This window comes from Nicotiana sylvestris, chromosome 5 (genome assembly GCF_000393655.2).
Source record: "Nicotiana sylvestris chromosome 5, ASM39365v2, whole genome shotgun sequence".
NCBI lineage: Eukaryota > Viridiplantae > Streptophyta > Magnoliopsida > Solanales > Solanaceae > Nicotiana > Nicotiana sylvestris.
Window position 1 is genome coordinate 177,011,262 of NC_091061.1, and position 14,499 is coordinate 177,025,760.

Sequence of the window (14,499 nt, forward strand, 5' to 3'; positions counted from 1 at the left end):
TTATAGGTCTAATACTCTTTAAAAGTTTTCTAATTTTGTCAAAATTTTATATATCGACGAACAATATGAAGAACGTCTAATAATTTTTATTTCATTCATATCTGATTGAAAAGAGTTTGAATAAAGTGACATGAACAGTGAGTATGCATATAGAATATCCCAAATTAATTGGGAGTGAAGTGAAGTTATTATTTAGTAACGAAAATAATACAATATTAAATTGTGATATTAGGCAATGAAGTGTGTCAGATTTAAAATTAATTATAACTAAGGCTTATGTTTGATGGTAGTAATGTTCTTAAATTTTTATTCTAGCCACTATGGTAGCTTTTAGTAATTTTTACAGACAATTTTTTTCCTTCAAAAGTTTGAAGATTTTTAAATTGCCCACAAAGTTATTTTAAACATCTTCTGCACTACCCATTTTAATCTACACACAGTCCGCAGTATAAAATACTTTTAGTGGGCGTTTGGACATAAGAGTTGTAAAATTCCAAAAATAGGTGAATTTTTTGTAAGTGAAAATGCTATTTAAAAATTAGAGTTGTGTTTGGACATGAATATAATTTTGGGTTGTTTTTGAAGTTTTGTGATTAATCTGATTGAAAATTTTGAAAAATAGTTTTTTTGAGTTTTTCAAATTTTCGAATAAATCCAAAATTAGGGGCCAAACACTGATTTCGAAAAAAATAAAAATATTAAAAAGTGAAAAAATTCTTATGTCCAAACAGACTCTTAATTCGCGAAGTTAGACGTAAATGGAAATGAAAATGAATTAGTCACCAAAAGATTGTTACCAAAAACGAAAGTCTTTATTCAAAATCAAATTATTGATACTAACTAGAATATGTCACATCAGCGTTGGAAAGGAATATTAGTAAAAAAAATTTGGATAGATTTTGTTATAATCACTTGCTTAATTATATTTCTTTTTCCTTTTTTGTTATCTATCTATTTGGATATGAGATATATATCTTATAGCTAAAGTATTTTAAAATGTGTTACTCTTTGTTCTTTCCAAGATTGTCCAAATTCAAATGTTAGAGTAATGTATACAAGACAAATTTCAATTTTTCCTTTTTCTTGAAAAAAGAAAGTTCGTTAAATAAAAATATATTAACAAAAATTTGGCAAAACTCATGGATTTCCCCTTTGTTACAAAAGGACCACTTTTTTTTTTTAATTTAATTTTTTAATTTTTTTTTTTTTTTTGGTCAAAGACCACTTCTTTATATTCATAAACAGTTATGATGCATGTCTATGTCAAATAGAAAAACCAAATTCCCTTTTTAGGAGTTAGGTAATCAATATTAATTACTCTTTGCTGTTAAGGCTGTTTATTTCAAATTTCAAAATTCTAACAAACTAGCAATATGAGATTTTACTGAATTTACTCTAGGATTACGAATATCTCTTCACCCAAACATTAACTTCAGAATTATCTCAAAAATATCAATATGATGTTTTAGTGAATTTATTCTAACATGAATTTAAATTATTTACAACTTTTCATCGAGCTTAATTAAGTAATACCGAAATATAAAATTTAAGAAGAAAAAAATATTTAATCATCGTACGGTAGTAAAATATACTAAAATATGTGTTAACTATTCAGCACTTGTGCTAGTGAAATGAAGCAAGTATCCGATAAAAAAGTCGAGGTGCGGTCAAGCTTGCACGAGCACCACTATTTAAAAAAAATTGTCTAAATTTAATTATATTAGTACTAAATAATGCAATTATAGCTTTCAATTTGCATTCTTTCCAAAATTGTTCTTTTTCCTGTGTTAGAGTAATATATATTAGACAAACATCAATTTTTTTTTCCTTAAGAGAATGATAAAAATTGGGAAAAATTCATCACTTTTTCTTTGATACAAAAGGACTACTACTTCATTTTGCTAAACAATGATGATGTCATGCCCACATCAAATAGAAAAACTATTTTTTCACTCTATATAGATTTAGGCAATCAATATTAATTACTTTTGCCCTTAAATGGAGTAGGCTTTTTGTTTCAATTTTTCAAATTCTAACAAACTGCCTATATGAGAATTAGGTGAATATGTGATAAGATTACCAAATTCTCCTCATCAACGTTATTTTTTAATGATATAATTTTAGTTTTTAATATGTCAATGGGATGTGATAAAATATTATTATTTTTTCATATAAAAAAATCTAAAATAATTGCAATTGTGATAGGATATTATGCGCCGTTTGGCTATGAAATTTTTTTTCACTTTTTTCGAATTTATTTTACTTTTTTTTTGAATTTATTTTACTTTATTTTTCAAAATCAGTATTTGCCCATAAAATTTTCAGCTTTTACTTGAAGATGAATTTTAAAATTTTCAAAAAATTTGAAAAACTCTAAAAAGTTATTTTTCAAAATTTTCACTCAAATCATTCACAAAATTAAAAAACAACTCAAAATTATATTAATATTCAAACACAACTCTAATTTTCAAATACCATTTTCACTTGATTTTTTTTTTACTTTTTTCCGAATTTTACAATTCTTGTGTCCAAACGCCCACTAAGTATCAATATTCACATTATAAAATTGTAATTAATTATACATTATTGATGAGTTAGAAACCTAGAATTTTATTATATTAATTGTACTTTAATATTTCACATATATATTATTTTTTCTTAATGTTGACCACACACCATGTCTTGAAACTAGTTCTTCCCTATATAGAGATTTAGGCAATCAATATTAATTACTCTTTTCCCTAACATAGTATAGTAGGTTTTTCATTTCAATATTTTAAATTCTAACAAACTACCAATATTAAGAGATTTAATGAATTTGTTATAAATTTACGAAAATATCCTCACCAAACATTAATTTCAAATTTATCTCAAAACTACTACCCACTGCTAGGGCCCCACAAGGGATGGGATAAAAAGTCTTTGCAAATATCGCACTTTTTGTTCTTCCAATTTTGTCCCTATAATGTACATTTATTTGCAAAAATGCCATGGATCTCCTTTGACTTGCTTGTAATAATTTTTAATTATTTTTAAGTACAGAACATGGAGTGAAAGTGGAGCTATGCTACGCTGTGTTTGAAACCGTGCAGTGTATGGTGCTTGTGGATTAATTAAAAAATTACGACATTATTGGATTTAATAAGACTCTAATCATGTTGACAATGCATGGGCAGTTGATTTTATTTATTTAGTAATCCAAAAATCAAAAGCCATTGATTAAGCATATTTGTATCTTCTTTTTTCTAGTTAAATAGTTTATAAAATGCATTTAAAAAATTCGGCTTAAAATTGACTTAGAATTTCTTTTGAAAAATAATTTTACAAATATTGCGTCCAAAGTATCTTCTCGTAGACTTTTCAATATTAATCTCATATACGGTAAAACAAAGCAGAATAAAGATGCTTCATACCTTTAACACATGAAGATGTAAAAGTTCGAATGACGGAGCATTCGATCTGCTATGATCATACTTCAAATAAACAAAATCAATTGGATCTATAAAAGCAGATTGTATTAATTATCAATAAAACGCTCATTTGGTTGAAGATTTAACATAAGATATTCATTCATTATAAAAATATATCGAGAAACAAATGATGGGCCGGGGAGGTGGAGGAGGCAAGAAACAAAAGCATCAAATAGGAAAGAAGTAGGATTGTAGCGCGTCCGACATAGTCATTATTTCTCCATCTTTTGCTTTGAAAGAAACTCGAGAAGAGAACTCAATAAAAAGATTTGTCTTCTGTAAAATATAGGCGTCTTTATATAGAACTTACCACCGACAAAGTTCTAAAAGAAATATGGACCGGCCCCAAGCTTCGACAACGAGTCCAATATATATGTTGTCCTAAATATAGTATTACACAACGGCCCTAAAAAGGTATGATGACAAACTCACGACATAATCATACCTAGCTTGTTACCAAACAACCTCCTTATCTAATTATTGCCGTATTGGGCCAACATAATAACGTTTGTTTAAATAGTTATAATAATTATAACTAAATTAGCAAGTATATATGTTTTAAATTTTTTCCTAAAGATATATCTTTTTACGTATATAAAAATACCTCAAATCGACCATAATAATTAGGTTTCATGATATATCAATGAGTATACTGAGAATACTCGTAACTAAGACTTTAAAGTTCTAAATCTTCTCGTTTTTAATACATGTTTATGATGTAATAATCCTTTCTTCATTCTTTATCAAACCTCTTTGAATTATTTCCGAAGAAAATAGGAAAGATGAAATTCGTCTCTTAATATAGTCTATATCTACGGCCGACGCAACTCCATATCAACGCCTCGCTACTTTCATTTTGGGAATTGAAAGGCGTGGATTATCTGCGATGACAGCTTATCGTGGCTGTCACAACAGCAGATCAAAACCACATTACCTAAATCCCAGCCTGACATACAATGACAATATACGTAATTTATTAAAATCACAAGGGCAAAAAAGACAATGAGCAGTAGCCTTCATACATCCACGTGTAAACTCTTTTCTCACTCCCTCTTCTTGTCCACTTCTTACCCGACCCGATTCAACACTCCTATATAAACCCAACCTCCTCCGATCACTTTCCCCGCGATCTCTCTCTTTCTCATCGTCGGAAAATTTTCAAAAGAAAAAAAAAAAACAGTGAGAGGATAACGCAAAATTTCTTTTCATTTTTCCGTTTTATTTGCCGTTAATTCCTTTGTTTTTTGTGCTCTTTCAACATGGAAGATTATGATTCTATGCTAATTGAGGAGAAACTACTTAACGGCGTTAATATCGGAGAAGATCACGGCTGGCAAACGGTGTCGTATCAGAAGAAAAACAAAAAGCAATCACTGAAGAAGCAGCCGGAGGATGACTGGATCGCCGGCGTCGAGAGCTCCGGCGGTGATGTTTTTCGATCGATCGAGGAACATGCGGAGGAGAGACGGAAGCGAATAGTTGAGGCTCAGAAGCTCTATGAAGCTGAAAATTCAACCGCCGTTATTGATAACGGTAACGGGGAGGAGTATGGTAGCAGTGACGGTGAAAACGCCGCCGCTGTTAGTGGTGGTGCCGTCGTTGAGAAGAAGAGTAAACCGAAGAAGGCGAAGAAACCGAAGGTTACAGTTGCCGAAGCTGCTGCGAAGATCGATAACTCTGATCTCGTTGTTTTTCTCGTTGATATATCAGTAAGTTTTCGTAAATTTTGGAAAAGAAAAACTTTTTGATCTTTTTTATTTTTATTTTATTTTTTTGTTTGTGAATTTTGTTGAAGGCGTCGTATGAGAAGCAGGAAGATATACAGCTAATGAGATTTGCGGATTACTTTGGACGTGCATTTGCGAAAGTGAGTTCATCACAGTTCCCTTGGATGAAGATTCTCAGGGAATCCGCAGTTGAAAAAATGGTTGATGTGAGTTAATTTCTCTCTTAAAGGTTTAATCTTTTAAAAAATGTTTAAATTTTGACATGCAAAATGTGCTTTTGAAGCTAAAGAATGAGTCTTTGTATTTTGGTTTTTCATTCTTCTATTGTGAATAGAAACTAGAAAGTACATGGTATAATTCTGCAAGATTAATTTTCTTTTAAAATATCCGAATGGTTTTTGTATTAGTAGATGGATGTCTTTCCATTTTTAATGGGAATGCCTTGCATGTTTTATGAAGTGTTCTGATCTTGAAATTGGTATTTTCATCATTAGAAACAACTTGATTTCCGACCTCTTGCAATCATTAACATAATGAAAAGAAAAAAGAATTCCCCCCACAAAAAGGGATTGCTCTTGGTCTTGCTTGGGGTTTTGGATAAAAATCTTAGGTTGGTTTACTGGAAAATCCAAGTGAATAATTTTTTTTTTCTTTTTTCTTTCTTTCCTTTTCCCTCTCTATTATTGCCAGTGCTTTTAATCATCTGAATGCCTGCACAATTCATTTTTTTCAGTAATCATTTCGTTATCTTATTATTGGTAATGGTGTTTCTTTTGATGTGTTAACTTTTCTTGATATTGAACAGATCCCTCTTTCTCAAATTTCTGAGGATGTCTATAAGACATCGATTGACTGGCTTAACCAGCGATCGTTTGATGCTCTTGGTTCCTTTGTGTTATGGTCATTGGATAGCATTCTTGCTGATCTTGTACAGCACCAAGGAGCTTCAAAGGGATCCAAAAAGGTGGTTCAGCAAGTACCTTCAAAATCTCAGGTTTGTGTTTTGTCTTTTCTGCATGTTATTTTGAGAGTTTTGTGCCATGTGTGGTGTGGTTACATGAATCAGCCGCTGTTGTCTTTTTATGGTGATGGAGGAAAGAAGCAGTTGCATGTGTGTTATTGGAATTAGATGAAGCTATTATTTCGAGGAACCTTATCCTCACCATAAAGGAGAAAGAAAAAGGGTGAATGTGGGGAGAGGGCATGGATATCTACACCTTGCATGTGTTTCGTGGTTACATCTTCCTGGTAGCAATACTTATCTCAGGGTTTCAATACAATCTAGTAATCTATAGCATCATGGTTAATTAGTATTTAATGCCCGATTAACTGACAGCATATAGATTATGGCCTTAGTTTGGTAGGTCATTAATGAACAGAGGTAAATATCACTACCACATTCTTTGTCGTTACTATAGCGAATCTAGGGTATTAAAATACACTACCTCAAAAGTTATAGTGATTATGAAAATCACTTTCCAGGACAAACAGAACACCCATGTTAGTAATGGTAAGAGCTCAATTTTATTAACAACCCTCCAAAACAAGCTTGTTTGTATATCCGGATGTATTTCTATAGCAATCTGTATTAAATGCTCATTTTGCATGTTGGATTTGAAGCCCTAAGGGGGTAGCAGGAGGAATCTATCCGGAATAAATGTAATAATTACTGGGGATTTGAATTCTGTCCTTATCTAACTAAAAGCTTCGTACTTTTTTTTCTAAAAAAAGAACTCCAAAGTAAAAGCTTTGTAAAAACCTCAGTTTGCCTCTCGCCTTTCTAATATTTATTAGTTAAAAAGTTTGGAGTCTGGAGTTATTTCTCTTTCATATCTGTACATTTGTGTCGTCATTGACTGGTTTTGCTACATCGCATGATATGTTCATTTATTAAATGGTTGGGGTTGTGTAAATTTTATCTTTTCATGTTAACAAATCTTCTTTCTCGACTAGAATAATAATTATCTGATCCATTCTTTTATGAAACTTGGGTCAATCGCGTCAATTGCAGCACATTGGAAACTGTGTATTTACTCTGCTTGTCTAGATGTTCTCCATTTCAGCTTCTCATTATCTTCTTCTCAAATTTGCGTCAGCCCTAAAAATTTAAGAATACTTACCTTGATCATTGTGTACTTCAACCTTCTCTATTGAGAGTTCCCTCTAGGTTCTTGCTGAACTCTCTAATAGACACTTCAGTGGAGAAGAAATGTCTGAAACTCTATCATCGCTTCGTGAATCTGCATGACTAATTTTCTTCTCTCGCGTTTCTGCTTCCTAAGAGTTACTAGATGCAGTTTTACAATTGTTTGCAACTGCTTTCAAATATAAGAAAAGGAAAAGAGGATGTCAATGTGGTGTTGCTTAATTAGTAGACTGGTCTAAGTCAAACTTTATTCTGGCTTAGTTTTCTTCATTTGGTTCTTTCTACTGTATATTAATCATTCAAAATCTGCCACAAGTTGGTAAACTTGGATATGAAGGATCTCATAGCTAATATTTGTGACATCATATAAAGTACTTATCTAATATATGTCATTGAACTGCAGGTTGCCATGTTTGTGGTTCTAGCAATGGTATTGCGACGGAAACCTGATGTTTTAATCAGTCTCTTGCCAATAATGAATGAAAATGCGAAATACCAAGGACAAGATAAGCTTCAAGTCATGATTTGGGCAATCACTCAGGTAAAAATCATCATTCGGTGGTGTTGATTTCCTTTCTAGATAATCTTTGGGATATTCCCATCATCTATCATTTCTCCTGTGCTATTTTGTCTCTAATTCTTGTAGGCTTGCCAAGGTGATTTGATCGTGGGATTGTTCATGTGGGTACATTTTCTTTTACCAATGTTAAGCAGTAAATCGAACAGTAATCCACAGGCGAGAGACTTAATCTTACAGTTGGCTGAGAGGCACGTATTTCTATTCTTGTTAAGCTTGTCAAAAAGGTGTTCGATCAGTTCTTCAGGTGGTAATGTGGGTTCTTTTCTCTTTCAGAATTGTATCCTTGCCAAAAGCTCGTGCTATCCTCATGAATGGTGCAGTGAGAAAGGGAGAACGCGTTGTGCCTCCATCAGCTCTTGAGGTTTTGATGAGGATCACCTTCCCATCACCTTCTGCTCGAATCAAGGTGATTTTTACCACTGTCATTATGCTCTTTTCCCTCGATATTCTAATAAGTTGCTAAAAGAAATCTTCTGTATCTGAGTAATTTGTGATGCTACTTGTTATGTTCAGGCCACTGAAAGGTTTGAAGCTGTGTATCCCATACTGAAAGAGGTCGCTCTTGTTGCTTCCCCTGGGAGCAAAGCAATGAAGCAGATAACACAGCAGATAATGCTTTTTGCTATCAAAGCCGTTGCAGAAGGTAAAGCAAGAAGTTATACTCTATGTTGGCTTTGTGGCTCCTTTACTAGCTTCAGATTTGTCTGTGATTGGTTATACGGCTTTATAATCCTGATTATTACATGTTTTATAGGAGTCCCTGAGCTAACAAGGGAAGCTAGTGAGCTATCTATGTGGTGTTTGACTCAGAACCCTGACTGTTACAAACTGTGGGTAAGAAAGCTCAGTTCTTGATTTTTTTCCTCTGTTAGTCTAGTGATTCCAAACTCAGTCTCTTTTGTCTTTACATTTCTAGTGACTGCTCTGTTATGTGATTGTAACAGGACAATGTTTATCTGGACAATGTAGAAGCAAGTCTAATAATAATAAAGAAGCTGTCTTCAGAGTTCAAGGTGCATTCTGCCAAGGGACCTGGTCTTGATCCCTTGAAGGTGGCCTTAAACAGTATCCGACTTAAGGTACCTTAGTCTTTCTGTAGTTAAACATGCCACTCTGATATTTGTTAAACAAAAAATGAAGTTTATCCATATAGAGTAGGGTGACAAAAGTTTTAAAAATTGTTGGTTAGTCTTGTATTATCGCCTGTTTGCAGTAAAAAAAGGCAATTATGGCTTTCAGTTTCCCTTTTGGGTTGTTTTTTATGGAGTGGGGGGTGGGGGAGACAATTGCGTTAGAATAGGAAGCCTACAAGGCCAGATATCATCATCTTTTTTCCACATTTATATTGATGTTGTATCATTTCTGTGCTTATCATTGAGCACCGAGTGACCTAAGTTAAGGAATGGCATGGTGTCATTGGCATCAAATATGACACACGAGTTTCGGCATATTAAATCTTATTCATCTTTCTGGATTAGTCAAGTAAACAATGAAGGAGAATAAATAATGGTCCTCTCTGTGAAAGGAAACTAGTAATCTGATGGCCGTCTTATAACTGAATAATGTAAAGAAATTTATCAATCCATCATCATATAGTAAGCTGTTGTTAATTTAGCTGATCTTTTTATCTTTATGATAATGTAGAGTGAGAAGGCATTGGCCAGTGTGGATGATGCTGCCCGTCAAGCATCCTTGAAGGAAGTGCAGAAGCACAGCAAGATTTTGCTCGGGCGCTTATCCCATGGCAACGGATGCATGAAAGCTCTCCTTCTTATCGGTATCACAGTGGCTGTGGGTGCTGCTTTTGTCTCAAAGGACTTGCAGTCCCTGGATCTCAAGAAGCTGTTGGCTGTTGTCTCTAAGGACTTGCAGTCCCTGGATCTCAAGAAACTTCTGGCTGATCTCAACTTGGCTTGATCCTTCCCCTCTATGTAGAGGAGGGTTGTAAGTCAATCACCTTACCTTGCTTTGTTATATGTCTAAATTATGTCCCGGCGCAGAGAAGATAGGCGGCCCATAACAAAATGGGTAGAGATTGAGTTGTTATAGGAAAAAATAGATACACTAAATATGATGCCTAAGTTTGTGGCCTCATTTTTACAGGGTTTGTGTTTTTTTTTTAAGTTTCTATGAAACAAAACTATTTAAGTAATCAAGTTTCGTTGACTGAATTCTGTTTGGTTTTCCTTTTCCAAACCATTTTCAAATGATTTGAAATGGTTCTATGTATATGAACGGAATGGTAAGATGGCTATGGTTGAAAAGCTTTCCCTTGACTTTTTAGCTGCTATTATGTACAATGGTTCTCTCATGAGAACTTGGGCCTTTTCCCTTATGTACTTTTTCTTATAGTCTCATTCAGGAGCGGGAAAGGAAAGATGAATTACGCGGTCATCGAGATCTTTACATAAAGTATAAGCATTACAATAAATTCAAAGCCATGAACAAAGGGGATTGACTGAGAAGTAGAGCTAAGCCATCTATTCCAAAAACTGTATCTGCTAGTGCGGCCAAGCTTCTCTAAATTGAAGTGTTTGGCCAAAGTGTTTTTGAGCAGAAGCAAAAATTGTTTTGGAGAAGCAGAAAAAAATCATCTATCTCCAAAAGCATTTTTTTAAAAGTACTTTTGAGAAAAATACACTTAGTAACACTTTTTAAAGCTTGGTCAAACACTAATTGCTGCTTAAAAGTGCTTTTCAAATTAATTAGCCAAACACAAACTGCTTCTCACCGAAAATACTTTTAAAAAAAGCATTTTTGAGCAAAAAACACTTCTCAAAATAAGCTCATTTTAGAAGCTTGGCCAAATATGCTATTAGTAGAAATGACACCAGATAGCCATTCTAAAGTGATGCTATTTAGGAATTAGTCAATGCGTCTTGAATTTAAATTTTTTCGTTTAATTTTTCAGGACACAAATGTCTTGAATTGTTTGAAATTAAGATTTTTAGTTCAAAATTTTCGGAACAAAATAAGTATTGGCTAATCCCTAAATAGCAGCCCTAAAAATGGCGGTTTGTGCGCTTCTCCCTTTTTTTTGAGTTTTGGTCGTTGTATTGGGCAATTTACTTTGTAACTATTATTTGTTTGATTTTTGGTTTCTAATCTTATTTTATTAGTAGCCATGATTAGTTTTCTACCCTTAGTTTCTGTTCTCTTTGTTCTAACTAAAGAATTAACTTTAAGTAGGAGTTTAAGAACTCTACGTTAGAATGAGTTAGATTTTAATGAGCTTTTTGGATAATTCAATATGAGCGAACTCTAGAAACATCATACCATATGTAATGGCTCTTACATATATATGTTCAGTGGATTAATTAGTTGATTTAATCAATATTTTTTAAAATTATTGAGGGTCTCCTAACGGACATTGATTTCACCTTGAAAAGCAAAAAAACATTATATATACTTGTATTCTGATAGTTATTTTTGTTAGGTTTTCCTCCGATTTTAAATCTTATTCTTCATGTTTTTCCTTTTTCTCTAGCATACACAGACACGTGTCCAGTGCCGGCTCAAGGCTAAAGCAATTAAAGCAAAGACTTTAGGCCCCTAAAATTTTTGGCCCCCCCCAGATTTTACTAAAAAGGAATTTTTACCTCATATAGCAAATGTTAACACCTTATTTATTTTAAATAAATACCATTTAAAAAAATTATATTCTATAGATACCTTTTAAGGTTTATAGCAAAATATTTAATTTTGGTTACCTCCTAGCCCTAAGCAACTAAATACGCTATTCAGTTACACGATTTTCTTTCTCTCTCTACTTTGATACATCCCATTCTCTTCCCCCATTCTTGAAAACACGATGCTCAATCTCAAAATTTCTCTCACACGCACTATTTTCTTTTCATTCCAATCATTTCTTGCACCGAATTGAATGTTGGGTAGCAGCGGACCTCAGGCTTCCTGATCGAATCTTCCCCAGGCAAAAATCCATTCGCAATCCATCAAAACTCAATTATGAGTCTTTAGCGTCGTTAAGCAATGAATCAATTTCAAAAATTCTGGATTCGGTTGCAACGATTGGGTGCTTTGAGGTAGGTAACCATGAAATTTCAGGGGATCTCATCAAATCAGTCTTGTCCGCCGGTGACGGAGTCTTTGGGATTTCATCGGAGGGAATTCAATATGACCACCGACAAAATATAAAACCTTGGATACAGTGGCCGATGGAGCAGCGACGACAGAACAGCGGGGTGGACGACCGAGATTGAATCTGTTGGGTAGCAGGTAATGAAAAAAGGTGTCGCATATTGTACCTTCAAACGTTGCTACGACGGATTCGCCGGAAATTAGAGTTTGTTCTTGAACAAAGACGACGGAGTTTGGGGCTGAGCAACTTGATTTTTTGTTAATATATTTCAATGTATTTTCATGTATTTCATTGTCTTTTTTTTTCATTGTAATTCAGTGTATCTCGTTGTATTCCATGTATTTCATTGTATTCACTGTCTTTTTTTTCATTGTATCATGCTGTATTCTATGTATTTCATTATATTCACTGTCTCGCTATATGCCATGAATGTATTCATATATTTTTTTAATTAATATAATTTATGTATTCAGATGTATTATATAATTTCTCTGAAGATTGCTATGTTTTTGGGGTATTTTTCGGTTGAGGATCTTTTTTATAACTGAAAATACAATTTTTGTGTATTATAATTGAGTTTTTTGAGTTATATTAGGAGTCTATTATGTTAATTGATTCACTTTCCATTTTAAAAACAGTGTAATCCCCTATTTCACGTCATGAATACAGTCGAATACAATAATATGTCCAGTTATAATCCCATGTTTCACTCCATGAATACAGTCGAATACACTTGAATACAACAACTGTTTAGCTGGACTTCTCTGATTCACTCCTATTTTTGCTACTGTATTCATGAATACAATAACTTAAATACATCAAATACATCTTATAACCACAGAAAAAGTATCTATAATTCGTAATATAGCAAATGGTATCTATAGATGACTAATTACTACTAAAAGATAATGCTTTATTAAAATTTCCCTACTAAAAAATAGGTTTTATGGTTAACTTTTTTCAAAATATATTTAATCGAGCTAAAAATTAAAATATTTTTATTAAAATAAACAGAGAATTATTTAGCCTTGTGATTGATTAGCTATATTATCAATCGAAAAAATACTAGTAGAAATTTATTATAAAAAAAAATATTAACACTATTAACTTTGCATCTCAAAAAAGCTATCAAGATAGACTTGATATAAAATTATATATGAAAGTTTTAAGAAGAAAGTTAAGGCCTCGTTACAAAATTTTGCTTTAGGCCACTTACTTTGTTAAGCCGCCACTGCACGTGTCGATAGCAGCAGAACCTTTGCTTGGTCCATACTACGAAACAAGCAAAGTTCTAAAGGGTTGTTTGGTTGAGAAACAAGTTATTTCAGGATTAATTATCTCGAGATTAGTTATTCCGGAATTATTATCTCACCCTCTCATATGGATAAAATAACATTATAATCCCGGGATTAGTCATACTGCGATTTTATCCCAACCAGACGTAAAATTAACTAATCTCAAATTTAATTCCAGGATTAATTATCCTCTATCCCTTGTACCGAATGGGCCCTAAGGCTTTCTTTACTCTGCGAATGTTTTTTGGTCAGGTCTATGACAATAGTGTATTGGGAAAAAACTGAGTTTGAATATTGAAGATGATGTGTCATGACACGTGGACTGGTCAAAAGGTCAAAACGCAATAAATAGCCAAGAGGCACGGGTGACAACAGATAGGGGGAAAAGAAAGCAACATAGGTGTGGACCGTTACTAAAATAGGTACGAGTCTCGTACCTATTCGAGTCGTTTAAAGATCAAAGATCAGAAGAAGTTGAAGACACGAATCTGATGACGTAAAAGAGTCTAAATACAGCATTAAATGTCAAATACGTTAGAGAATCTGAATTAAATAGAAATGATTTTGTAACATTTCTTTTAAATATCATTTATTGCTCATAATTGCCTCATTAAGACAAAGACATTATATCTTCTCCTAGAATCAACTATAAAAGGGGAAAGACTCAACATCTGTAAGGACACGAAATACTATTGAGATCTTACTGAAATACAAAACTATTTATTGATTTACCATCATTCTCAAAAATATTTTATTTTCGTCTCCTGATTATCAGTAACCCGAATTTCTTTCTAGCTTTGACCAAAGACTGAGATTTTTGGTTAAACAAATTGGTTCCGTTACCGGGAATCTGATAATCTTTTTTTAAGCTACATCTTGTCCATTGTTATCACCATGTCAAACAACAACACCAACAATAACAATGAAAACACTTCGGGAAACCCTGAAAATCAAATCCATCAAAATCAAAGAGATTTACATAACATTGAAGTGGTTCCCTCCCCTCAAAATTCACCACGTCAATCTCGTGAAGGTACTCCTGAATCTTGTGCTGATCAACATGAACAATCTGAACACTTTGAAGGTGGTACAAATGAAGCTTTACAAAAGCTAATTGATGCACAGGTCGGCAAAGCTCTTCAGGCTCTAGTTAGTCGATTGCCTGCTGCACTACCCACACCA

The 14,499-nt window shown here is 33.2% G+C and overlaps 1 protein-coding gene across 1 annotated transcript; it reads left to right on the forward strand.

The window, feature by feature from the left end:
* Positions 1 to 4,598: 4,598 nt before the first annotated feature.
* On the forward strand, positions 4,599 to 10,206 carry LOC104246841 (uncharacterized). Its single transcript, XM_009802737.2, has 10 exons — positions 4,599 to 5,179; positions 5,266 to 5,403; positions 6,003 to 6,191; positions 7,747 to 7,884; positions 7,990 to 8,111; positions 8,197 to 8,329; positions 8,437 to 8,566; positions 8,678 to 8,757; positions 8,868 to 9,002; positions 9,568 to 10,206. The coding sequence occupies exons 1-10, from the start codon at positions 4,730 to 4,732 to the stop codon at positions 9,838 to 9,840; spliced, it is 1,788 nt and encodes a 595-aa protein (XP_009801039.1). The 5' UTR covers positions 4,599 to 4,729; the 3' UTR covers positions 9,841 to 10,206.
* The last annotated feature ends 4,293 nt before the right edge of the window (positions 10,207 to 14,499 follow it).